Source organism: Harmonia axyridis, chromosome 3 (assembly GCF_914767665.1).
Source record: "Harmonia axyridis chromosome 3, icHarAxyr1.1, whole genome shotgun sequence".
Classification (NCBI taxonomy): domain Eukaryota; kingdom Metazoa; phylum Arthropoda; class Insecta; order Coleoptera; family Coccinellidae; genus Harmonia; species Harmonia axyridis.
Window position 1 is genome coordinate 20,583,055 of NC_059503.1, and position 27,508 is coordinate 20,610,562.

Here is a 27,508-nt window from a genome sequence, read left to right on the forward strand (position 1 = left end):
ATTCCTTTTGAGATTTTTGAGATTGAAAAGTACCCGGTTTGATGCACACATGACGGTGCTAGTATTAAATCCATATGATTTTTAATTAGTACCAACCTTCAAACGATACGTGTCAGAATTTGACAGCAGTCCGACCATTAGTTTGTGAGATATTGCGTTGTGGGTGTAGCTACTTTTGTTGTTTAAAAAAGATGGAAAAAAAATAATTTTGGGTGCTGATAAAATATTGCTATTTGAAGGGAAAAAATACAGTTGAAGCAAAATCATGGCTTGATGTAGAATATCCGGGGTCTGCACCAGGAAAATCAACCATCATTGATTGGTATATGCTAGGTTTAAACGTGGTGAAATGAGCACCGAATACAGCGAACGCAGTAGACGCCCTAATTGGGCTTCGAATTGCTTCTGTATTCACCGGATTCGCCAGATCTGGCCCCCAGCGACTTTTTCCTCTTCTCACACCTCAAAAAAATCGGCTGGAAAGTAATTTAGTGCCCAATAAAGAAGTAATAGCCGAAACAGGGGTCCTCTTTTGAAGCGAAAGACAAATCGTACTACAAAAATGGTATCGAAAAGATCGCTATAATCGCTGTATCGCCCTCGAAGGCAACTATGTTGTATAATAAAATCCAATTCAGCCAAAAAAAATGCGTTTTACTATGATAGACCGGAGACTTTTCAATTGTCCTATTATTCCAGTTGTTGAGATGATAATTGGAATAGTTCTACTTGATGTCATTATTATTTTTTTATCACTACCTGAAACAAAAATTATGAAAATTTTATTTCAATATTTTTTCTCCGCCAGCTTTATCGGCAATTCAGATAAATTTTCATTTCAATTCAACCGAAAGATTAACTACTTCTGTCTAAGATTCTTAAGCAACTAGCAGAAGTCAGGCAAAGTCGATTAATCGATTATACCAGAACATCTGCATGATGAGGAAATAGTAATAAAATGTAGGTCGACTGGGAAATTATAGGATGCATACATAAAATTAGGTCATCGTCCTAGATCGGAGCGGTCAGGACTAGTGCGATGACCTAATCGAAAATCCTTCCAAATATTAATTGCTTGAAACGCTTGCGAGTAACTGCAAATTAATTCAATGCAGGCATGTTAGTGGAGAGATACGTTCCAACTGAAAATCACCGAATAGGAGAAGCAATCGTATAGATTTTATCCTTGACAATTTTATTTATCCTAGAAATTTGGAAAATGTATGTCTAGAAAAATGTCAGGATATCCATTGTGGTTTACTTTATATTGATGAATATTGTTTAAAGTCAAACTATATAAAATTCGTCAAACTTGGCTTCAGGACTATTGTAGTGATAGCTCATTCATGCTCTGAATGAGCTCCTTGAGACCTCAGTATACAGTACCTATACTGTATACAGCGTGTATCTGAATAACACCGAAGAAATTGAAGTGGGTATTTGATAAAAAAATTTCTTAAACACCCCCCCCCAGAAAATTTTCTAGGCAAATTTAAGCTTTCAAAGTGTTGAGGAACTATTTGATTTCTTCAATGTTTTTTTTTTGTAAGTTCGACATAATATTGTATTTTGTATAACTAAAATAAAAATTTCGTATCTACTTTTGTTTATTACACACGGATTTGAGTTGAAATAATGTAACTTATATTTATCTAAATTTGTATATCTTAAAAATTTAAGCTACTAGGTAAAAATGAATACGTTATTTGAATTCAGGACATCAAATTGATATAGAATCAGCTTAAAAAACCTAGACATGGAAACAACTGTTCCCTTGTAATAATCTTTTAAATGCAATGCGAAAAGATATATCTAAAAAAAAAACTCAATATTTTAACGGGCAGTCCAGAATTCAGTTCGATATATTCCTTAAAATAACTCATAATAATTCCTTTTAGGTTTCAGCCCGACAATGGCATGAAAATACCAGATGAAAGATCCTGTCGTTCGATCGAATAGAACATGTAACGCGATAAAATGAGAAATCGGTTGCCATAGAATTGGCTGCAAGAAGATTGATGGTAGTATTTCCAATATGGAAACAATGCAAAATTGCTAATTTCTTTGTCATTCATCAGAAAACCGCTGAATCTGACAGGGGGTTATCTGAACCTCGCCAGAAAAGGCAATAACGATGAAATATTGGAACTATGGTTACATGTTCTACGCCATTTGTTGCCATTGAAATTTCGTGAACATGATTATATTTTCAAGGGACGCGTCTTTCACGTTCTCGTTTATTCTCTAAAAAATCTTTTTTGAAATTCGAGTCTTCACTATAAAAAACTGGTTATTCATTTATGATTCAAAGTATTACCCATCGTTGGCCACTACTTTATCCCATCTTTCGGGCAGCGTACGAATCCCGCTTTGAAAAAACTGGTCATCTTATGAAGCGATCCATGAATCGATCCAATTTTTTACTTCTTAATAAGACCGGAAGTGCTGATTATGTCTCTCGTTGTATAAACGCATTAATTGCGTTTGATAACTATCACCTATGCTGTGATTGCCCATTTGTTGTAACCCATTTTTCATCTCCAGTCACAATGCAATGCAGAAATTCTTTCCGTCTTGCCTTGCAAGTAGCTGTTCACAAGCAAACAAACGCCCTTCAACATCTCTCAGCTTCAACTCGTACGGCACTCAATTTCCTTGTTTCTGAATAATTCCCATGACTTTCAGGCGTTTTTAAATGGCTTGTTGCGTCACTCCCAATGATCCTGCCAATTCTTGTTGCGTTTGACCCGAATTTTGATCATGTAATGCCTCCAATTCTGCATCTTCGAAAACCTTCTCTCTTCCACTGCCATGCTCGTCTTCGAAGTCAAAATCGCCGTTCTTGAAGCGGCACATTCCTTCACTAATAGCGGCCCGACCATAAGTATTAGATGAGCCTCAGCTTCATATTAAAACAGAAAATTAAAACCTTCCGCAAATAACGAGAATTTGGCTCGTAAGCTGACATGTTTAATCGAGAATAACTTTCGATGCAGACACAAATCGACTAATATTTCGATGGCGTTATGTTTAAAAACACCTAAGCTTATTGTATATGATATCTACGATCTCTTTATTTCGACTATTAGACTTTTCGTCCAAACCAGATCGATCGACAAAATAAAGTGTATATGATTGATTCTAAATGAAAGAATTATCAAACCAAGCTCGAGAATACTGAAACATAAAACATCAAGTATTGAACTATCTACTTATAACTTGTAGAAGGAGAAATCGTGCTTCAAAAATAAGTTCATTGATTGGACCATTCATAGACTATTTCATGTACAATAATTTGTACAAATTGTACCAATATTTGGAGACCAATATCCAGAGTTAGAGTGGAAACACATATTTATGGCTTTTCGCTTCAATATTTTGACTAGAAATACTCAACCTATCTTATAGGCTGGGTTTGACCCCAGGACTATATAAAAACAGTTTTACATTGAAAATAATAATTCTCATTTCTTTTCAGCTTGGGTGCTTGGCTGGTGGATGTGCAAAACTGTTCCTTATATACAAGGCGTTTCCGTTGCAGCATCTGTTTACAGTCTCATAGCAGTTTCTTTGGATAGGTAAGCATTCGCAAGAAGTAAAAATATATAGGGTGAATTTTGAAAGAAAAACATCGCCAAATTTTCTTTCATTCATGCATTTAAAAAAATATCGATGCTTCTTTTATAGGTACAATTCATATACTAACCGCCTTACAAAATCTTCATCAACATCTTTCAGTTTTTTCTGAACACGTTTTCATTTAGCATAATGAGATGAATCACGAATCTTCATTGATAATGATATATAATCAAGTCGATTATCTAATACTTCAATTCATATATCAGCTTTATGAGATTAATCCACAGTCTCAATTTTCAGAGTGCCCTAAATGTTGAGCACTATACGTTGAGAGCACGTGTACATTTGTTGTTGGTTCAACAAGTTCTGAAAATGCTCTCCAAAAAGCCATAATCGAAGTCAAAAACACTAAATTAGTCAACGAACTCAATTCAATTTGAAGCGCTCTTGTTATCAGAGAATCCACTATCTATTTATCAACTGAATTTTGCTACCCCTGTGGCCGACTTCAATCAATAGGAACCAAATTAGGAACCTTTTGATTATTTCCAACGTGTGGTAAAAGCAGGGACGATTGAAAATGATTGAAATGGCCTAAACCTCCAATCCCGTAAAGATTTGAACTTGGAATTTGGACCAAGATGCCTGAAGATGAATGAAAGTTCTCTTAAATGGAATTCAATTGTAATTGAACACACTTTTGTTTCAATAATAATGAGTTCTGTTGTAATAATTCGCCATATTTAATAATGTAATTATTTTCATTCATCTAAACCAATGGAACTGAAGCCTTGTTAATTAATGAAACAAAAAATTCAACTTGTTTTATGAATAAGCATATCAGTTGACCTCATTCAAACGATTTTTTTTCAAAAATGATAACTAACAGAAGGAATAAATTATTAGGATAGAAGATTTGGCTCGTATTTATTCCTTCGCAAGAAATTATCTCGAAACTGGGAAAAACAATAGTCAATAATATAAAAAACTTCATATTATGCTAACCACCGTAGTCCAGTGCATGAACGGATTAGCCACAGAATTAGAGATATACGAGTATATTATTGATACAAACCATAAAGGGTTCAAGAGAAAATGAACTACAATCTTCGTTGAGATTTTATTCATTCCACTAATTTTCCCGGTTAGTAGGTCAGAGATCTGAAATTCCATAGTTCGGTAGGTTTTACTTTTCAACATCGGAATTATCTTTGGAGCAAAGGAGAAAAACGTTAATACGTTGATTATTGATGTAAAAACGTTTCTATTACAGAATTGGCCTCTTCTTTCATTCCAGTTGTTTATCATTTCCATATCCTGCTTAATTCAGTGAAAAACTTTCCTCATAAGTAGACTTATTGGCCTTGATCGAAGAATTTACTCCACTTTTTGTCATTATCCAACTCTCTTATGGCGAGAATTCGTTACATAATTATTGATTGACTCTTTATCGAAGCACGAGTAGACGGAACATAAATACTCGAATCGAAGTCACTCCAGATCCTTCTTGGGTCAAGTTACAGCAATTTTCGATAACCAGTCGACTACTTGTAAACACTCCAGCACGCATAATTTGGTCATGTTACGGCACTCGATCCTTTGTAAGTCCATCGACGCCAATTAAGCAGCACTCATCGTGAAGAAAGAGCTTGTAACAATGAGTTTTCCGCCCTAGGCCAATATTTCAGATACTGGAGATAGAGCGCCATTTTACCTTAACCCAAATTTCAATATCTCAACTGGTTTTTTATGCAACAGCCGAACTCGAATCGCATTTCTATGTGGAAGTCGATAAATCCAACCAGTTCTAACCCACTGAAATCTGTTGAGTTTATAGTTATTGCCAGCTTTTTCGATTTTATTCTGTGGATTCTCCCTCGACTCCCAATAAATTTCGCTCTACAGTCCATCGTTAGAGGCATTCAAATCAGCACACGTATCTGGGAATAAAGACTTGGGGTAGAGAAACTCGAAAAAGTTTTGATTTAGGATGAACATTAAGTGCGTAGGTTTTTATGGCCTAACAAGCGGATGGCAAATGATCTGTAAATAAACGTACTCGGTTATCATGTGGATTTACAGGGTGTATCATAAGTAATGGGAAATATTTCATCTGTAGAATTTTGAGGCCAAAATATGAATATTTTGCTCAAATCCCCAAGATTATAAATGTATCTTCAGTTTGAAGAACAGGGTGTTTCATGTCATAATGTATAAACTATTTGTTCCCCGTACACTAGAATTTTCGCGGTAGGATCGAATCTCGAATGTCGCAACTACAACTAGGAGATCCGTGAATGTGGCCGTTCTAATTTTTTTGCCTGTTTATATAAAAAATGACTAATTCAAGAGCCGCACTAAACAACACTAAATATTGATAGCGGAATCGGATCCAGAGAAATGTTGGCAAAATATCGACAAAAAATTACTCATTATTTTCGTGACTTTAAAACCGATGAAGTTCATATTTTAAGTGTTGAAATAAGAATTTCAAGCTTCATATAAAATTTCGAATTCATCATATCATCACAGAACATCCAAGAAAAATACACAATATTTCCTCGTCATATACACGATCGAATTAAGATTTTCCCTGTATATATAGAATAACCATTTTCATCTTCAGAAGCATAAGAAATTCACGCGGAATATTGAAAAAAATACTTTCGAAGAAACTTGTTTGACATACGTACGTTCTAAAATCAAACAAACATTGGATGAAGAACTTCTGAAGTTTTATTCAATAAGTACAATTCTATCGATCTTGTATGGCCTTCACCTTTGAGTGACTTACAATGACAATTAATTTACAGATTTTCTATTCAAGCCGCTCAATCTCTTATTTCTCTTTATTCATATGAAGTATAATATAGCAAAGGAAGGAAAACAGTCAGGGCACAATATAATTTTTTCAATCTGCCCAAATGTGAATCGAAGGAAAATAATCCCCTGAACTTTTTTGGTCTATCTCTGAAAACTATTCACATCGATTTCAACCTTTTTAATTTATCCTTTTCGATATTCATCAATTATAGTGTATTGATTTTGTTACTATTAAGTACCGATTTCTGAACAAACCCATTTATGTTAGCCGATTTTCTAACCTCTCTTAGATACTGAAATGAATAATTTAAGAGGTATTAATGCGCCATCTGGTCAAACTGATAATAAGAACCTGCATGAATGAAATTATTCAATAATTAATGATTGTACCTGTTTACCACATTAGTTTTGTGCTTAGGTTTTGTGGTATGGAAACATTTCAGGAATAACATGTTTCCTATGTTTTGATGACTGAGAGAAGTTTCTGTAAACATATACATGGTGTTCCACCATTGACGAGACGCCCTATTACGGTTAAGCGCTGATTTTTAACTTTTTTTTCGGCTTAGTATCATTAGGCTACATTTTGAAATTATTTGTAAATACACAAGGTTCACCAAAAAAGTTTAAATGTGCAAACATGTTTTTTCTTGTTGAACACCCTTTTTTGTTTGAAATCATTTGCTGATTGCTTGCCATAAATAAATATGAAGTTTGAATCTAATAACTTCTAAATTAATAATGTTATTGAAATGAGATTTTGAAATTGAATACTAGAAGAACGGAGGTAAGTACTAATCGTTGAGAACTCTAATGCGTGTCCAAAATGAGACGATCAATTGATGACTCATTCGAACGGGCTTCTCCCAAATGGAAGATGAATCGAAAATAATGGAATTAGGCGGAATAGACCTCAATAACTTTTTTAAGATTATGAAATTCGCTACATAATAAAATAAATTAAATAAAGGGTGTGCTATTTGGAATAAACCCGATAGTAACGTTTAATAACTCATCAATAAGTTGTCTCATCTGAACACACCGTAGAATTCTAAATGACCATCAAAAATTTATTACTTGCCTCCGTTTTTCTAGTATGTAATCCAAAAATGTCATACAAATAAATTTATTCATTTCGAAGTTACTAGGTTTTTCCAAAAACCCGCCAATTTATGAAAAAACCTCCAAAAAGGTTTCAAGCAAACAAAACTTTGAAAATACTTGAGTTCATTCATTGCATGCAATCAGGAAATTCACTAAAAAACAGGGTGCTTCAAAAAGAAAAACATATGTTTGAAAATTACCCTTTTTTGGTATACCTTACCTAATGATACTATGTCCAAAAATTTCAGCACTTAACCTTAAAAGAGCGTCATATCAATGATGGAACACCTGTATACATATTTCATAGATTATGTTCAACCCTTATTTTTCAATTGTTCAGTTAAACCAAAAACTAATTGACAATATGAAAGTCAATTGAAATTTTAAAGTTTTCTAATTTCATACACGGTCGATATTATTCGATCTATGTATTTCTCATCTTTCAACAAAATCCATTGCATCATAGCTTTACAAACAGACGATATTCTGATAGGAGCTCATTGAATTCAAATAGATTTACATCCACGTTTGCCTCCCAACCAAATTCCATCTAACACGTAATCGTAGTGAACATTGATGTATATGGAATACATCCCTATTGTTATAAGCTATTTTGATGCATGTCGTTTAATCCCCCATAATAGCATACAAGGATCATTATTTGTACATGAAATGTACAAACGCTCACAATGGACAATAATTCCTCCCAATACTATCCAATACTTCATCATGTGATTTAGTCATAACAATTCCTTATCTTCGAAGCAATAATGCCTTACAAATGAACTTATTATTATTGAAAAACAGCTACCTGAAACAAGTTCACTACAACTGATCCATATTATTTTATTGCCTACGAAGATTTCATTGAAATACCAATAAAAAGAATACCTGCACTATAACTCTAATTTTGAACACATAAATATAAGGTGATAAAAATTTAATGTTAAATCGTAATCACAAATATCGAAATATCCCCATTTCAAAATCGTAAATTTTCTTCGATAGAATCTGTGGTAAATATAGGCATGAAGTTTAAGGTGAGGTATAAATTTAGAACGTTGTCGAAGTATAGTGTGAATAAGAGGTATATTTTCATGGATACATCATTGGCAATTATAAAAATTGCATTTTAGACCCCTTTTAATTTCTTAGCATTTCTAGCTGAACATGTAATTTTTATCACAAAAATTTACAATCGAAGTATTAAACAGAGGATTGACCAAATTTTGCCTGTATCGAAATAATACATAGATATAACAGGCCAATTGAAAAGTCTCCGTCCTACCATAGTAAAACACATTTTTTTGACTAAATTCGACTTTTTTATTCAACCTAGTTGCCTTTAAGGGCGATACAGCGATTATAGCGATCTTCCAACTTTTCGATATCATTTTTGTAGGACGATTTTTCTTTCGTTTCGAAATAGGCCTCCGTTTCGGCGATTACTTCTTCATTGGAGCTAAATTTCTTTTCAGCGAGCATTCTTTTGAGGACTGAGAACAGAAAAAAGTCGCTGCAGGCCAGATCTGGCGAATACGGTGGATGGAGAAGCAATTCGACGCCCAATTCATGCAATTTTGCCATTGTTTTTCTTTTATTTGTGACACGGCACACCTTTTTTTCTTCGAATGGGGCCGTTTTTAACGATTTCATCCTTTAAAGGACTCAATAACGCTATATAATAAGCGCTGTTGATGTTCTGGCCCTTTTAGAGGTATTAATTGAATATTATTTGCGCATACTAACGCCATAACCTTGCCAGCTGACTGTTGTGTTTTTCCTCACTTTGGATTCGGTTCATCGTGTGCAGTCCGCTCAGTTGACTGAGTCCACTCAGTTGACTGTCGATTGGACTCCGGAGTGAAATTATTGCACTTTAACAGCTTCAAATCTTCAAATCTGAGCAGTGGCTCAGAATCATCAACACGTTGTTGCTTTTGGTCGTTTGTGAGCTCGCGCGGCACCCGTTTTGCACACAGCTTTTTATGTACAAATATTCGTGAATGATATGATGTACACGTTCAGATGGTATCTAATAATAAACCAAAATCAACCAACTCCTGCAGTAATATGGCAGAAACGATATTGACCGTGGTGGAATCACCCACCTTTGAAGATGGCTAGACGGGAGCTAACACCACTGCAGTAAATACAGGAGTCGATCTAATAAGACCTGAGGAATAGAAGTTGTAGAAGAATACATTAGGTATTCTATTTGAAATCGGATGAGTATAGCAAATAAGTTAATGTCCTTATTACCTGGCTCTTATTTTATATTGATATTTATACTGATCCTCGAATACGATATTTAACATTTTATAGGAAACTTCATCTTCGGACGAACATTTATATTGAGATTTCTTCGAAGAATATTTCTGCCCCGATTTTCAATTCTGATATCTAATTGTCGAAATAGCATGAATATATATATAACTGTCAACATGAAATAATTGTTGATATTTTCAGATTTGTGTTATTCTAATGAATGTGAATATATTGTTTCTTCTATTACGACAATAGTCGTGAAAAAAGTCTGTTAAACGATAAGAATACCATGCGATCATCAAATACATGTTACAGAATATAATATTCCATGTGAATAAGATATTTCAGAATATTCATTCCATCGAAATGCTCTCAATCAGACTTCTAGAAAAAATAGCAATTTTCAATGTACCTACCTATTACACCTTATAACTCTTAATCATGACACGGTTGAAACTAGCAAGTACAAATACCTCCGTAGTATTCTGATATTCTGATATTCCTCACCATCGAATTACCTCCGTAGTATTCTCAAATACTTCTTAATAAAAAAAAAATTGTTAATCACAAAATGATTGAAGTCTGGCGGTTCTGGGATCTTGATCTGTTGAACATCAATGCTATTATCAATTATTTCAGGCTCATAAGAATTCTGTTCGTAACTCCTCTAGGAAATTCTTCGGTTAAAATTCACCAATCCTGTTGCCAAACAAAATTGCCAGGGAGCCTATTCTGTGTGTAAGGCAGATACTATCGGGGGAAAGAATTGATTTCCTGAAGAAAGGGCTTTGTGTATTGTACGACGAGGGAATCAGGCATCGGCACCCATTTATAACCCTGACCTCCAAACTTGAAAAAATGTTTTCGGGACCTTGAGAATTTCCCAATGAAAAAGAAACAGCAGTTCGCTAGACGGCTTTCTATCCTACATCAATCTTATATAAGAAAACACAATAGATTTCCATTTTATTTTTGGATAAATTATTTTCATGACATCCGACATGAATAAATAATAAAGTTTATTTGTTTTCAACACAACAACAACAATAAAATCAATAGGTTCATTATTTGCAGTGTTTATTTTGATATAGACCGGAAATATGTAATATGTATTTAGGGTGATTCACCTTCACCGGGATGGCCTATTAGACGTTTATGAAAACTAATCATAATTTTGAGCTGAAAATTTGCATATTGGGGTTTGAGACAATGGATTTTCTCCCAAAAATATTTTCAGATCTCTACAACTTCCGGTTATAAGAAAAACATACTACTACTTCCTTATTTCAAATGGAATACCCAGTATTTTATTGCATCATTAGATAGCTTTTTTGATGATAATTTCAGCAAATGCCATACCTTGGGTAAAAACTCAACGGTTTATGAGTAGATGGGATTCTTATGAAAAAAAGGTGGCGACGAGGACTCACATTTTTTTTTAATATTTCTGAAGAAATATTTACCCTATATCAACCTAACCTAATAGGTTAGATAATTGAATGCAACCTTGTAAATTTCCTCAGATTTAATTGAATATAAAGTTCTGTAAAGGTTTTTATCAATAAATAGTCTTTTTCTATTCATTCGGTTCAGACCATAGAAATTAACATTGAAAAAATGTTATACTTACTCTGTTTTTACTACCAATAAAATTGGATATTAACAATTTGAGGATTACATTGTGTAACCGCCCAGTTTCGAACTTATTCCAAGTTCATCTTCAAACAGAAATTGACCTTCCAGTTATATCGAAATAGATATTCGTGGAAATGGAAAAAGGGAAATGAAACAGTTCGCGTTCAATCTTAAACGCCACCGAGGGCTGCAGAAGAAACATTTCCAACTGAATAACTCAACTTTATCCCATGCAATCAATTCGGTGAATCGCAGAATTCCTTCATTTTCCACACGCCAAATGTAGGAAATTTTCTTTTACTCTTTCTCCGCACAAAACTAAGAACCACGCTCTATCACAGCGGGGGATGCCCGAAAAGTTTTCCCATTCGTTCTCTCCAGGATGAAATGTTCATCCTGAAATCTCTCCCGGACAGGTCATAACGAAAGTCAACAGTCAGGAAGCTGTCATAGGACTTGTCTACATCAATTTATGAACAATGCAATTGAGGGCTGGTTTCGAACATATTAGAGTATCGAGACTGATATATTACCCGCAATCTTTTCTTGTTTAGTCCCTCGTTGTCTGTTGCTTTCGTCGGCCATGGTGGAAATCTCATACATGAAGGACACTAAGAGTTATTACCCCCCAATACAATGGGCGGTAGCATAAGGAACGAGGTTTATTAGAATTTTATTGATAAAAGCGTCTTCTACCATATAATTTCATATTTACGTGTAGTAAAATGGCTGCTGGAAAGCTTAAGCAATAAAATACGTTGTTGGGCAACTACATTCGGAATTAGAGCTCTAGCTACGAATTTAGATGCCATCATTCCTCAGTCTCGCAATAAATATTCTTTGAATTAATATACATATTGTCAGAAGACTAGTTGATAGGATTATTATATCGTGTTTTTCATCGCTTCTTCTTCATAATTCCTATGAATGAACTTAATAATCGTTAAATAAAATTATGGCAGGAATATAAATAGTTAGATACCATAGCAGTGAAAAATTATAATAAGGATCGAACCGTTGAGCGAAAATGTTAAGTGAGTCTTTTACAACATAAATTTTCTAACTCAACTGATAACTTTCATTGGAAAATGAGACATCCTGAGTAAGGTACTGACTGACTGACATTTTCGATTCAGAACATCTTTTTTTTGTCCTGCCATACGGAAGCAAAGATTTGGGCTGCATTCTGGATGGTTCATTATCATTTGAAGCACATATTGACCAATTCATTGATAGGTTGAGCTCAGTGGTTTACACTTTCAGGGTAATAAAATATATATTAGCACGATGAAGGTAATAATATCATTATAACTTTGAATCTCTAGTAAGATATGGTATTCTATTCTATGGGGAAGTGAGTAACTACAAAGAGTTTTCATTTGTCAGAAGCGCGTCTTGAAATCAATTGTTATAGCAACGAATTATAGACAAACTTGCAAAGATCAATTTAAAAGTTTTTGCAATATATTGTTGTTCTTTTTCAAAAATAGGGATATTTTCAAAAACTCCAAACAAAAAAATATTTATCCAACACGATCATTGGAATATGCATATCTCATACATAGGCTCACAATATCTGAAAAGGTTCCTTTATACAGAAGTCTTAAATTTCATAGCAAACTCCCAAATTCTATAAAGACAATAAACAACCTTAAACAATTCAAAAAGTAAGTTTACAAAATGTTATTGAATCTAGAACCTTATGATATTTTCAGTTATCTCAATTTCCAATTCCCAAATTGTTGTTATTTCTTTTGTGCTGACACTATTTTTTAAGTTTCCTCAAAATAACAATTGTTCATTATTATTATTACTATTTTCATCTCAGAAATTGCTACACTCGGAAGCAAAACTCGTAATCCTTACTTGTTTGTTATTTTACTTTTCTTTTTCCTCACTTACCTTCAGCAAAGACTTTTCATTGCTGCTATTTTAAACACTGTCATGAACGAAATGAATAACTACTTGAACTTGACCAGTTTCATCTACATTAACAAACATCCAGAAAATTCTAAATGTTGTTCTCCCCAACCTTGCATTACATTTTCTTCAATGAGAAACTAATTGGTAAAAGTGTTCTTTCATTTATAGAAACCTATTAAACTTGATCCAGTTTCTTCAGTGAAATAATGATAGCTGAAGACAAGTTGTATTTATCTGGAAGAATAACTCTGTATGTACGAGGTGATGATTCCTAGTTGCTTACCTCAACCTTGCCTGCAAATCCGATATATTTACTGTCAATTGCTCAAGAGAATACTATAAATGCGAACAAAAATCAATCAATTTTATGATTGGAAAGTCTGACTTGACTTGATATAGATAATGAGTGTTACAGTATTTTTATTACCTTCAATACAGTTTATAAAATGGGGTTTATGTATCTATTTCTACAATATATCATTGAAAATAAACGAAAACCAACAGCAAGATCTCTTAGAATGAAAATATCTGCCGAATCATAGAACAATTCAAAGTTAATAATAGTGGCTTGGTGACCTATAAAAAATTCGTAAACATTAAGTGGTTCTAGAGAAGCAGAAATAAGGGTATTCAAGTTACATTTTCGGATTTGTGAAGATCAATAAGTAGGTATTTATTAATTTTCTGCGATTGTAAAGAAAAAATTGTATTTGATAGGCACTCATAATTTGTTTTTCACTTTTCGAATAGAAATTTTATTGATGGCTTCAAACTCACGAGGCAAATTTAAGTTTCTATAATGATTGAGGAGAAGTACAAAAATTAATCAGATTTATATTTGATTTGAAGTAACTATCACCCGAGAGTCGAACAAAATAATAAAGAGTTCCTTCTTATTTGAAAATTCAGTAACTAACAGAATATTTTGCTTTCATTGAGGATCACCCTATTCACTTTTTAATGCTGTTTTGGCACTATTACCTAGAAATCATTGATAAATGAATGACAGCTCATCAAACAAACAGATTTCATACATTAAATTGAGTGAATCTCAAAAAAGGAATTCCATGAACTTGAAAGTACATTATCATAAAATTTAAAGGAATCGGTTCTGAGTTGGCAGAAATTCATCATGAATAAAGTAAAACGAAATAATTACACGAATATTTTATTGCCTACGACAACTGTTTCTCTAATACTGTGACTTCATCAGGCTATGTATTTGAATAAAACACTTAGTTTTATTTTATTTATCATACGTCTGAATATGTGAAGCAGTTTTTTTCTCATCAATTCAATATTCAATAAAATCAATATCGCAAGTTTTACTTACGATAAATATCTGTAGTCCAAATTAATAATAATTTCATTTAAAATAATTCCCAATTGGGCCATCAAGAGTTTGGTATGAATTGCATTATAATCTAAAATCAAATCTAAACTGCCAAAAATTGAAAAAAAAACATCGACAAAAAGGCACTGACTGGGCGTCAGAGCTTTTGAGCGCTCGTTATTCATATGCATATTGTTCCCTTGCAGACCACTTAACAATAGGTAGATATATTAAAGATGTGATTTATTATGATGTCGTTTTCCCTGGCTTTGACTACTGATAATGTGATAAATTTGAAATTATTATTTCATATCTACAATAGAAATCTCAACTCCGTTCGTTTTGAGATCACATACATATTCGGTAATTTTTTTTCGATATTCATCTCTTTATTTTGTTTGGTTAGAGTGATGTGACCAATATGTTATTTTACATGAAGCTTGAAATAATCATTTGACAGTTCGTAAATCATCATAAAAAAAAATCGAACAATAATCTCATTCTTATCCTGAATCCTTATTCAAATATTGCCTTAACTCAACCACAGCATTGAGGATTTGAACCTAACATGAAATTTTCTAAATATTTTCGTTGCAAAGGTTTCGTGTTTAGCGCCAGTGCCAGAGACTAAATAATAAAGCAATCTGTCCGAGGATCGACCGCTTGAAAAAATTCAATGTAACAAAAATACTTGGTACATATATTCTTGAAATTCTTACCAAACCACACCTTTGTTGTAAACAAATTTGCTATCAATATATTCAGAGTTCACCTTGAAAAGCAAGGAAATAATGAGCTCAAACAAAAAAAATATTCGCGATCATATCTCGTATTGGCAGAACGCTGAAATCACCGTTAATAAATCCTTTCGCACGTCTAAATACTTCCTTCCGTACGAGCAAATACCATGTCCACCTTCAAATAAACTGCAGGAGACATGAAAGATGTGTGTACGCAAATCAATTTCTTTCATGAAAACGAGCCCACAACTGACAATGTACCAATTCAAATCGAGTTTGAATAAATCAAGCGGAGATCAAGAGTTTATCAAGGTCCTGTCCTTGAAAGAACAAAGCTAGGATCGCAAGAGGTGGGATATCTCACGAATATATATACTCCGGGGATTCTAGGTAGGATCAACCACAAATTCAAACGTTCTCAATCGATTTGAATCGACATCCCAAAATACAACCCAAAATGTTCAAAGTAAGTAAAGTTATTTCTTTTTTTTTTTTCAAAACAAATCAAATTGGTTATCATTTCTTGAAAAATTGATCTAATCTTTGAATTTGATCTCCAAATCATCGAGGAACAAGTGACCCATTTTTACTTTTTACACAGTTAATAAGTATTTCGAATTGATTATAATTTATTAATTATTAATAATAATTTCAGTTCGCCGTTGTTGCCCTCATCGCTTGCGTTGCTTTCGCTAATGCTGGAGTGATCACACCACTTGTGAGCACCCACACCGTATCCAGCCATGGATCAATCCAATCTCACCCATCTCCAGTTGTCCACTCTGTTCACGCTGTTCACACTGTCCCTGTTGTAAAATCTGTTGTGCCAGTTGTACACGCTGTACATGCTGCTCCAGTTGTACACTCTGTACACGCTGTACCAGTTGTCAGAACCGCCGCTGTAGTCCACCACGCTCCAGTCATTGCTGTCCATCATTAGAACTCAATGTACGCTGTGATTATAGAATAAGTCTTCATGTGTATTATATTTAAAGCTTTGAATATAAAAAAAAATATTACCTTTTTGTTTTTCTCCCCAAAAATTTCGTTCATTCACTAGCAATAAATTTAAATAATAGTAGGGTAACTAGGGGCAATGGCATTCACTTAAGGAAAACAATTTTTAGCATAATGATTTTATACCAAAAATCAAAAAAATAACAAATTCTTTAACGATTAAGTAATGAATATTTAAACAAAAAACTTCAATGTCTTTGAGCTATTAATGGTAGGAAAACTTTATAAAATTTGGAGCGTCATTGCACCCTTGGTAATGGCTCTCAGGCAAATCTACGACACTGAGTTCATTTTTTAGCACCTTTACTTGTTCAACAATTCCATTTTCTTATAGTGTGAAAATCGGCCTTAGGCTTTTATTTTTGTTTTGCAGCTTGTTTTTTGGACATCCCTTCAATTGCCTTCTTCACTCTAAGCTCCTTTAGCAGTTGTCATTTGGCAATTTCTATAAGAAAATTTCCAAAAAGTTGCTTTTGATTTTAACCTGATATTTAAAAACACTCAGATGCATTAGTTGAAATTTAATTAGGTCACCATAAAATTGAATGGTGAATATTCATAAAATTTAGATCAACAAATAAGAGACATTCAAATTTTGGACTCAGATCTAAAAACATCGAGCCCAATATTAGATCAGAATTGCCGCTTACAAAGAAACTCACTTTAGAGCAGGTTTACATGACAAGCGCTTAACGCGCGTTTTGACAACAAGCGTTTATAATTACATGCAATTTATTCGCAGCGTCGAACGAGCGCTTCATAAAACGGGCGTTATCATGTGTACGCTTTGAATAAAATGCATGTACTTGTAAACGCGCGTTGTCAAACCGCGCGTTAAACTCTTGTAATGTGAACCTGCTCTAAAGTGAGTTTTTTTGCATGTGGCAGGACTAATCTAATATTCGGCTCGATATTTTTAGAGCTAAGTACAGAATTTTAATGCCTTCTAATTGATGATCTTAATTTTCTAGATATTCAATCATTTTTTATATGGTGATCCAATTAAATTTCATCAAATGTACTGAGTGTTTTTAGTTTCAGGTTGAATACAAAAACTTCCATTTGGGGTAACACTGCTCAATGAAGCATCATTAACCCTTTAAGATTTTTTTTTTAATTTTTCTTATAGAAATCACCAAAGAACTACTGCTAAAGCAGCTTAGAGCGAAGAATACCTCCAATCTGCCATAAAGGAAATTGAAGGTATGTCTAAAAGACAAGGTTGTGAAACGATATAACATACCATTCACCAATTGAGGAATTGACTGAAAAATGAAAATATGAACAGAAATTCTGGGTTGATAGTGTAATCAGGATCATAGAAAATTCAAGCAGAATGTAAAAAAAAATCAAATAATATTTCAGTGACAACAGATCCAACCGAGTGGAATTGATCGTGTTGATTTATAATTCTATATATATTTCTATAATTTGTAAGTGTTATTAGATTTATTTTGCTTGTAAAGGTGAGGAGGATTCATTTTTGTGAGCCGATGGTCCGATAACAAAATACATTTATTTGCTACAATTTCAATAAAATAAAGCTGTCCTAATATTTTCATTGTCAATGGAGTTTGAAAAACTTTACAAGATTAATCGAAAACAGATTTGGGGAAAAACTTGAATTTAGCACTATCTTAACGGACTACTACTGAGTATTGAAGTGGATTCATGAAAGCAATTCCAAATAATGTTTTTATAATAGGATTACCTATTCGTTGGCCAGTGATATACATTTTAGATGTTCTCTCATAACCAGGAGTCTGCCTATAACAATAACAATAATAACAATATGTTAAGATATAGGCTTAAGGAACCCTTATCGATTCCAGTTCACACAAAGCACACTTAGTATTTTAGAAGTAGGCTACTTTGAAGACCATACAATAAATTTTCATGTTATAATAGGTATAAATAAATATTTCGTTGAACATTGACCAATTATTATCGGTACTACTTTGGCACAGTACACAGCTTTTTCAAGTTTCATGAATCTGCTAATTGCTATCTATTGGAGAATTATTTTGATATGTCAACATTACTGAACATAAATATCTAATATTTAATTCAATATTATTACGAGTAGAATGAAACACATCAATATGAACTATGGCTATTTATTTTTTACAACATTATGTACATCGGTATAATTTAGTCGGAGATTTAGTGGAGAAGAACTGGAGTATGAACAACGTGGGCGGTTTTTACAATTGGAACGATTGGTGCGGTATGTACGACAGTTTTTACAACTGGTACAACTGGAGCAGCGTGTACAACTGGAATAGTCTTCACAACAGGCACAGCATGGACAACTGGAGAAGGATGACTTTGGACTGATGAATGGTGAGACACTGAATGAGTGGCCACCAAGGGGGTAGAGATCAAACCTGCATTGGCGTAGGCAATGCAAGCGACGAGGACAACAATGGCGAACTGAAAAAAACAAATATAAAGAATTCATTTTAATTCATTGAGTATATTTAAACTACTATTGACTTAGAGAAGTAAAGTGGCAATTATAATGCAGCTACACCATGTTTGAAAATAATAATTTTCAGATTTATTTGAATATGTGAAATGTACGACGCTGTTTCATGAAATGACTTCTGAATTTCATCTTGAAAACATAATTATTATGATTATGATCGAAATTTGACCAGCAGGCTAGAATTATCAATTTTAATTTAAGATTAAATCATTCGGGAAAAATTAAAAATTGAAATTAATTTTGTTTAGAATTTTCCTTGGAAGATGGAATCCACAACAATATTCAACAACTATATTAAATCTTAGAAATTCAATACTCGGAACACAATACCTAAAATCCAAGGAATAAAATTAAAGAAAAATTATTTCTCGAACAACCCCATGAGATTTAAGGTTCCAAAAATCCTGAGATTGAGACTGGTTGATGATTTATAAATAAATTTTGCCAGCTTTAGTTCAGAATATCAAACAATATACAAATTGCAGTGATAGAATATTGCAATATAAACCTAAAATAATTTTTGGAAATTGTCCTATTACGTTCCATTTCAAAAAATTATTCTCATACTTCGCCTAAAGAGTTCACCAAATTGCCAGAAAAATATTTTTGGAAAACTGAGTACTTGAACAAGTAGAACATCACTTACTTTCATTTTGATGGTAGTTTGTAGAAGCTTGTGTGACTTACTATGATATTAACAAGCTTTGTGTATTTATTTATACCGGCTGCATCGAATCCCACCATTTTCTTTTACTTCTCATGAACGCACCTCAATGTCCATCACCTTGGTGATCTTGTACCATTACAAAATGATAAATTCAAATCAACGCAACATCATGAGATTAATTATTATAGTATTCCCATATAGAGATGTTTACAATTTAGATAAAGGTTGTCTTAGAATTCAACCGTGTTATTGAATCGATAAATAGCATTGGATACGTTAAAATAAAATATCTGGTACAAGATGGGTTTGTCACTTGTTTACTGTTATAAGGTGACCTGATAATTTAACGACTAATTTAAAGGAACATAAACATTGTTCAAACCCATAAGTAACTGCATTTCAATAAGTATTGTTTTATTATACGGTGAATTTAGCTTGAGGAAACTGTTATTCTTCAAATCAATGCTTAGTCGTTCAAAAAAAACACTGCAAATTTCATAATACGATTGATCAATTTCTTCTGGTATGAGAGCTAGAAAATTTTCAAATAATGTTTCATCATCGGTCGATTAAAAATATATTGTTCTAGCAGGTATCACCTTTCGAATTTTTTAAAATTCCTGTATATTTTCCACTGGAAATGCTAGGTTAAACTTCGAGATATTTCACCCGAAAAAATTGTTTATCGATGTTGTCAAAATCATATTCGACAAAAAGTTATTTTTGATTTCCAAATGCGTCAACTGTGCCACTATAACTACGTATTTAATAGGCCAATTGAAAAGACCCCGGTCTACCATTGTAAAACAAATTTTTTTTTTTGACAAAATTCGATTTAATCATTCAACATATAGTTGCCTTCGAGGACGATACAGCGGTTATAGCGATCTTCCAACATCTCAATACCATTTTTGTAGAATGATTTGTCTTTTGCTTCGAATGACACGACGCATTTTCTTATTGAAACAGCATATTTTTTTTCAAATGGGGCCGTTTTTCAACTATTTCTTCCTTCGAACGGCATCCCAGAATACTGAAGCCATAACCTTGACAGCTGACTATTGTGTTTTTCCTCGGTTTGGATTCGGTTCATCGTGTTCAGTCCCCTCAGCTGACTGTCGATTGGACTTCGGAGTGAAATGATAGCGCTATGTTTCATCCATTGTCACATATCGATGAAAAAATTCAGATTTATTGCAAAAAAAACATCAAACACTGCTCATAATCATTAACACGTTATTGCTTTTGATCGATTGAGAGCTCGCGCGGCACCCATTTTGCACACAGCTTTCTCATGTACAAATATTCATGAATTATATGATGTACACGTTCAGACTATATCTTCACAATGTCTGCTATCTCGATCAACTTCACTTTACGGTCATTCAAAATTATTTTATGATTTTTTTTAATTTTTTCGTCGGTGGCAGTCTCTTTTGGGCGTACACTGCGTTCGCCGTCTTCGGTGCTCATTTCACCACGTTTAAACTTAGCATACCAATCAATGATGGTTGGTTTTCTTGGTGCAGACTCCGGAAACCTTTCATCTTTTTTTCAAATAACAAAAGTAGCTACACTCACAACGCAATATCTCACAAACTAATGGTCGGACTGCTGTCAAATTTTGACACGTATCGTTTGAAGGTTGTTGGTACTAACAAAAAATCATATGGATTTAATACTAGCACCGCCATCTGTGTATCAGACCAGGGACTTTTCAATTGGCCCAATATTGTTCATTATTATATCCCGACTGTTCTAGGTCTCCGTTATATTCTGTGTAGGTGTAGGCTTTGTTACTGTGTTCCTTTACAACTTCAGGTACAGCGGTGTTACATTTTCACTCATTAGCGACTGATTGGACGGTCCCCTATAATTAGAAAATTTCTTTTTCAGCCCGGGGTTCTACTTCCTAACCTTCAGCTTAAGAGTACGGGATTCTTTTATGACTATAAAATAATTTTCACCGTGACAGTTTCAGAGTTAGTATTAACTCTGTATAAATTGTACTGGATACTTGATTATTTGGAAAATTCATTGTCATATTCTTGTACATGAAATACTACAATATAATGAAGTATTATGTTGTAAAAAACAAAAACATTGAATAAAAAGAAATAATGATTATGTTCATTATCCTCTAAAATCGTCCATGAAATTCTCGAACCATCTGCGAATAATTTATTACGAATACCAAAGATCTGGTTCAACAAAACAAGTAAGAAACCAAACAAATAAATTATCAACTCCTTCTTGGCGCCTATAGCAGTTGGTTTCGATTTTTGGATCGATCTTCACAAAACAGATAATTATACCTTTGAATACACTAGATGGAAGAAGTTGAGGTACTAATATACGGGCCAAGGATGGATATCAATTAAGAATTAATCATGACCACTATTGAATTTAGCCGGATTGATGTTATCGTGGATTCGACTCGAAAGTGACTCCATCATCGTGACAGAAAATTCATCATTTTCTCGGTGAGACCTTGACATAATGACCCTATGATTTGGCGTTACGCAATGAAAGCTTGTTTATAATCGAAATGAAATATTTCGATTACGTTTAGAGTTGTTTCTCTTGTTATGGGCCTTCACGCCTCGAGGCAAATGTAATAGATCATAGTTTTGGTCTCGGTTTTGGTCTGCTTTGCCATCCGGAAATGCATGAATCAAATAAAGGGTTTTCCAATAAGAGGTTTCATTTTGAATAGCACGCTATCTGGGTAGCTTTCGCTATTCAATTTGTCATCTCTCGAAATTTCAGAAGTATAAACTACGCCGTTACAAAAAATGGAATGATACACGCTTCAACAACGCATTAAAATTGTTAAAAGTCACTACAAAAATGCTGAAAATTTTGTAGCCACAGTTCCCAAAACTAAAGCACTTTTGGGTCGTTGTGGAACCACTTCTCGGTTGGCAATACTGAAACTGGTGGAAAAATTTGAGCTCTTGAGACAAGTTGATGGAAAATAGAAACCCTGTGCGTGACACTGTTTGGTTCTAATTGTGTGATTGAACCTACTCATTCTAAATTGAGGCTGGTGCAACTATTACGGTGAATGGATTGCGCTAGCGAGGTATGATTGACGTTTTTTATGGTTGGTATTGAAAGATATTGATTTGATAGAAGTTTATTTTGAACAAAACTGTGCTACGTTCAACACAAGCAAAAAAACAATAGCAATTTTGCAAGAAAAGCGAAAAAACTGGAAAATGGACATTTTTGCATGATCAACACGACCCCTCGAACTAGAAGAGTAAAATTTACTATGGGACCATCTATTACCAAACTGAATATTAGGCCAATTGAAAAGTCCTCGGTCTGAAGCACAGATGGCGGTGCCATCTTGAATCCATATGATTTTTAGTTAGTGCAAACCTTCAAACGATACGTGTCAAATTTGGCAGCAGTCGGACCATTAGTTTGTGAGATATTGCGTTGTGAGTGCAGCTACTTTTGTTATTTGAAAAAATATGGAAACAAAATAATTTCGTGTGCTGATAAAATATTTCTTTTTGAAGGGAAAAAATACAGCTGAAGCAGTTTCCGGGGTCTGCACCAGGAAAATCAGCCTTCATTGATTGGTATGCTAACTTTAAACGTCATTTCACTCCGGAGTCCAATCGACAGTCAGCTGAGTGTACTGCACATGATGAACGGAATCCAAAGTGAGGAAAAACACAACAGTCAGCTGGCAAGGTTATGGTATTAGTATTCTGGGATGCAGAAGGCATAATATTCATTGATCACCTTTAAAAGATGCAGACTGCAGACCATCAACAGCGATTGCTATCTAGCGTTATTGGATAGTTTAAAGGATGAAATCGTTAGAAAACAGCCCCATTTGAAGGAAAAAAAGGTGCTGCTTCATTAAGACAAAGCGCCGTGTCACAAATCAACGAAAACAATGGCAAAATTGCATGAATTGAGCTTCGAATTGCTTCTGCATCCACCGTATTCGCCAGATCTGGCCCCTAGCGACATTTTCGTGTTCTCAGACCTCAAAAGAATGCTTGCTGGAAAGAAATTTAGCGCCAATAAAGAAGTAATTGCCGAAACTGTGACCTTTTTTGGGGCGAAAGATGAATCGAACTACAAAAATGGTATCGAAAAGTTGGAAGATCGCTATTTGGCGAGTCTGTCTCGAGCCAATATTTAGGTGCGCCCTCTCCCGGGGGTATTGTGTTTCGTCCCGAAATCGCTGGTGGACTCATCGGTTAGGCTATCCAGCGATCTCTGTCTAAGACACACCTTCCCACACCATTGGGTGAGAAGTGAATCGGTTGCTTCGCGTCGACCCCTTTAAATACGCCGGGGCCGATGTTTTGTGGCGCATTACCACCATAGCGCCATCTCTGAGCAAACCGAGTCACTACAGCTATAATCGCTGTATCGTCCTCGAAGGCAACTATGTTAAATAATAAAATCTAATTTTTCCGAAAAAATGTGTTTCACTATGGTAGACCAGGGACTCCTCAGTTGGCCTGTTACACATACCAAATTTCATCGAAATCGGATAAGAATTGTAAAAATTGAGGCTGTTACATAAATGATAAAATGTGATGAAATGACATGAAACCAAAGTTGTTCAGAATGGTTCTAAATGCAAGTGTAAACTTCAAACTCGGAAACCAAAAAATCATCACAATCCTTTCTTTGGGTTCGGTAGACTTGAAAGCAAGAGATAGTCGCTATTAATCGCAGAATAATAAGTGAAAACACCATATGTACAAATTTCCACACAACAAGCCCAGAAACTACTAATGGCTTGTAGGTACTACCCGTATCAAAAATCATCTGTGTATTGTTAGCCCCTACTGAGTATATTTTCGAGCACTTTTCCATTCTGTTAATCAGATCAAATATCGATTATAGCAATTCAATTCATTATCTATTTCACTCAAAAAGCTTCAGGTAATCAATTAATAAATTCTGAATCGATCTTGCTATGACATCACGAATGACATTTGTCAAAATGTAACCTTTCTAATATATTCTTTCAGCTTATATCTGATGGCAGTTCTTCCTACAAAGAAATTTTCTACCAAGATAATATAGATAAACGAAAAAAAAATGGCTTACTGTGTATCTAACTCACCGCAAGACAATACATTCCAAATGGAGAAGCAACTCGTAGAAATGGAAATGAATATCCAGCATCTGGAACAGAAAATCAGGACAATTCAGAAAGAACGAGAGAATCTAGAAGAATACAGGAGAATGATATGTTTACCTTCCACTTGTAGCGGCCCCTGTTCTGTATCTCCAAGTTCAAAACCACCATGCCTTCCTCAGTCACCATCAGTTGCTACAGGTAAAGGAGGAGCCTCTGACCAACAGGTTAGAGAGTTGAGAGAACAATACAACAGACTTCAGGATGATTTCAAATCGAAATTAGTGGAAGTAGCAAATTTGAGAGCTGAAAATGATAAACTTAAAACAGGCTCCAAGGAAGCTGAAGAGTTCAAACGAATAGCTGAAGAAAAAATGAAAGAGTGCGATAAATTGATGAAAAGTCTGAAATCAGAAAATAACAAATTCCTTGGTTCCAAAGAACTTCTAAAAGAACAAGAGCAACAATTAGCAGTTGCCAAGCAACGGTTTCGAGAAGCTCAAGATGAACTGGAAGAACTCCGATCTCTGATTCAGGATCAGAAACAGCAGCTTGAAGATTACAGGAATAAGTATCTCGAAGCTCAACAGGAAGTTGAAGAACAAAGAAGGCAGATCGATTTAATGGAAATAGAAAATAACAGAGTCAACGAACAGGTTAATCTAGAGATTCAAAGAGTGAAAAACCAATTTCAAGAGAAGCTGCAAGAATTGATACCACTCCCCGACATCCTCAAGCAGACTCAACTGAAGCTGCAAGATGCCCAACAAATGCATCTTCTTGCTGAGAGAAATAATGAAGCCTTGACTCGGGAACTGCAGGTTTACCGTGATAAGGCGACAGCTTTGGCTAATGAAATGGAAGCTGTCAGAAGTGATCAACAGATGGGAGCAGATGAAAAAACAAATTTGAGCAAAAGGATTGATGACTTGGAAAAAAGAAGTGGCGAACTACTAGATGAAAATATAAGGCTCCAAACTGAACTCTCTAGAGCTGAAGAGCAAAGTGATAAATATCAGAACAGAGCGGAAGCGCAGCTCCATGAAATTGCTCAATTGATGGGTCAAGCAGAAAACGTCAGAGAAGAATCTGCACGACAGGTGGCTAGAATCAAAGACAGATGTGAGACGGTTAGAAGATCAATGCAAACTCAAATTTCAGACTTGGAGAGACAAGTTGCTCAAAGTAGAGCTTTAGCTAGATCTGCTGAGAAAGACAGAGACGATATAAGGCAGAAAATGCAAGCTCAAATCAATAACCTGAACGACAATTTCGAACAGGCCCAGATACGAATAAGAAGTCTTCAAGAACATGTGAATTATCTAAAACATTCATATACGGCAGTGTTTCCGGGTGCTTCGGGACCTTTATCAGATGATGGAGCGGTGTGCAATTGTTAAACGGAACAGTTACTATGACAATGTTGCTTCAGCTGTTGTATTTAACTTAAAAATAGATTCTAGACAGCGAAATTCTTGTTGTGTGAATAAGTACGTCTTTTGTAGCGTCTGATGTCATCAGCAAAATGTTACTCAAAGAAAATAATTCATATTTTTACAATATACATCCAATATATGTGGTTACAATGTCTTTTTGCCCTTTATAATTTCTCACCCATATACACAAGTTTTCAGATGAACTAAAAAGTCCTTCACTGTACATGAAGCAAATAATTGAATGAACTAAGGCAAAATGAATTTGCAAACAAAAATAAGAACGTTGACAAAAACAAAAATTGAACGTTGACAAAAACAAAAATTGAACATTGACAAAAACATGAAAGAGTTATTCTTGAGATTTTCATCTGTTTGTTCATTCAAGAGAATATTTTGGTAATTATACTTATTTATTTCATTTTTCTATGGAAAATTTCGAGAAAATTATTAAAGGTATGGCCGAATTTTTTAATGTTTTCAATATATTAAACGTACGCAATCTGAAGTATAACTCATTCGGTGGTTAGGTATGATCTTCTTGTATGATCTTTTTGTTTGTTTGATGTAAACTACAAAGGAATTATTGCCATTCAACTTGTAGACTCCAGATTTATTTTAATCATTTCATTGTTAGATTTTCATGGTTTTTTGTTCAACTTTCAATTTTTGTTACCTATATAAATTAGTGATTTGTTTTGTATCAGTCAAAATACAAAATTAATCTGAAAAAATCAATGTTGCCGAAACATTTGTTATTAATACTAAAATATTTGTGGCAATCAATCTTTTAATTCATTTAATAATCAACTTCCATGAAGTAAGGACCAAATTCATTAAATATCTAAGCAAAAAATAATTTTTTCAGTATTCTGCTTGTATAGTGCACTAATGAATTTTATCAATTCTTAATGACAGATGTTGTTTTACGAATTGAATTTAATCTGATAATCTGTTTAATTTCCTTCATAGGTTTTTTTGACCGCAGAATTCTATTCTGCCCCGTTCTCCTTTAGAGATCTGAGAGTAGATTTCCTATACTTTGCGATTCTGTTTTATGGGAAATGGCTATCAAAAATGAACCTTGACTATTTACCTATATGTGGGAAATGCCAGGAACACAACTTCGAAATCCCTCGCTAGGTATTTGAACGGGCAACTCGACTAGATATAAAGTATGTATATCTCTATGGACCAACTGGTCACTATCGATATCAGAAACTTATATTAACCGGGAGAGGTCTGCGATATTAAACCGAATATTACATTTTACAAGCCATTCCATGACCATTCCGGACCATTGTTCGGAGTTGATATTATCTGGGTCATGGCCAGCTTCAAAATTAGGATGTACAGTACATGAAAATATATACAAA

The 27,508-nt window shown here is 34.1% G+C and overlaps 4 protein-coding genes across 4 annotated transcripts in view; 3 read left to right on the forward strand and 1 right to left on the reverse strand.

The window, feature by feature from the left end:
• The first annotated feature begins 3,298 nt into the window (after window positions 1-3,298).
• The window catches only part of LOC123674548 (neuropeptide SIFamide receptor-like), a 48,980-nt gene continuing 24,770 nt past the window's right edge, over window positions 3,299-27,508 (forward strand). The window contains exon 1 of the mRNA XM_045609451.1: window positions 3,299-3,578. Coding sequence (XP_045465407.1) covers window positions 3,499-3,578 — 80 coding nt within the window. The 5' untranslated portion in view covers window positions 3,299-3,498. The remainder of the gene's footprint in view (window positions 3,579-27,508) is intronic.
• On the forward strand, window positions 15,743-16,424 carry LOC123674550 (cuticle protein 16.8-like). Its single transcript, XM_045609453.1, has 2 exons — window positions 15,743-15,871; window positions 16,061-16,424. The coding sequence occupies exons 1-2, from the start codon at window positions 15,863-15,865 to the stop codon at window positions 16,343-16,345; spliced, it is 294 nt and encodes a 97-aa protein (XP_045465409.1). The 5' UTR covers window positions 15,743-15,862; the 3' UTR covers window positions 16,346-16,424.
• On the reverse strand, window positions 18,524-19,914 carry LOC123674552 (cuticle protein LPCP-23-like). Its single transcript, XM_045609454.1, has 2 exons — window positions 19,557-19,914; window positions 18,524-18,855 (listed from the first exon to the last, which is right to left on the reverse strand). Exons 1-2 carry the CDS (start codon window positions 19,560-19,562, stop codon window positions 18,586-18,588), a joined length of 276 nt encoding a protein of 91 aa, XP_045465410.1. The 5' UTR covers window positions 19,563-19,914; the 3' UTR covers window positions 18,524-18,585.
• On the forward strand, window positions 24,536-26,289 carry LOC123674547 (myosin-9). The gene has a single exon (XM_045609450.1). It carries the CDS (start codon window positions 24,660-24,662, stop codon window positions 26,097-26,099), a length of 1,440 nt encoding a protein of 479 aa, XP_045465406.1. The 5' UTR covers window positions 24,536-24,659; the 3' UTR covers window positions 26,100-26,289.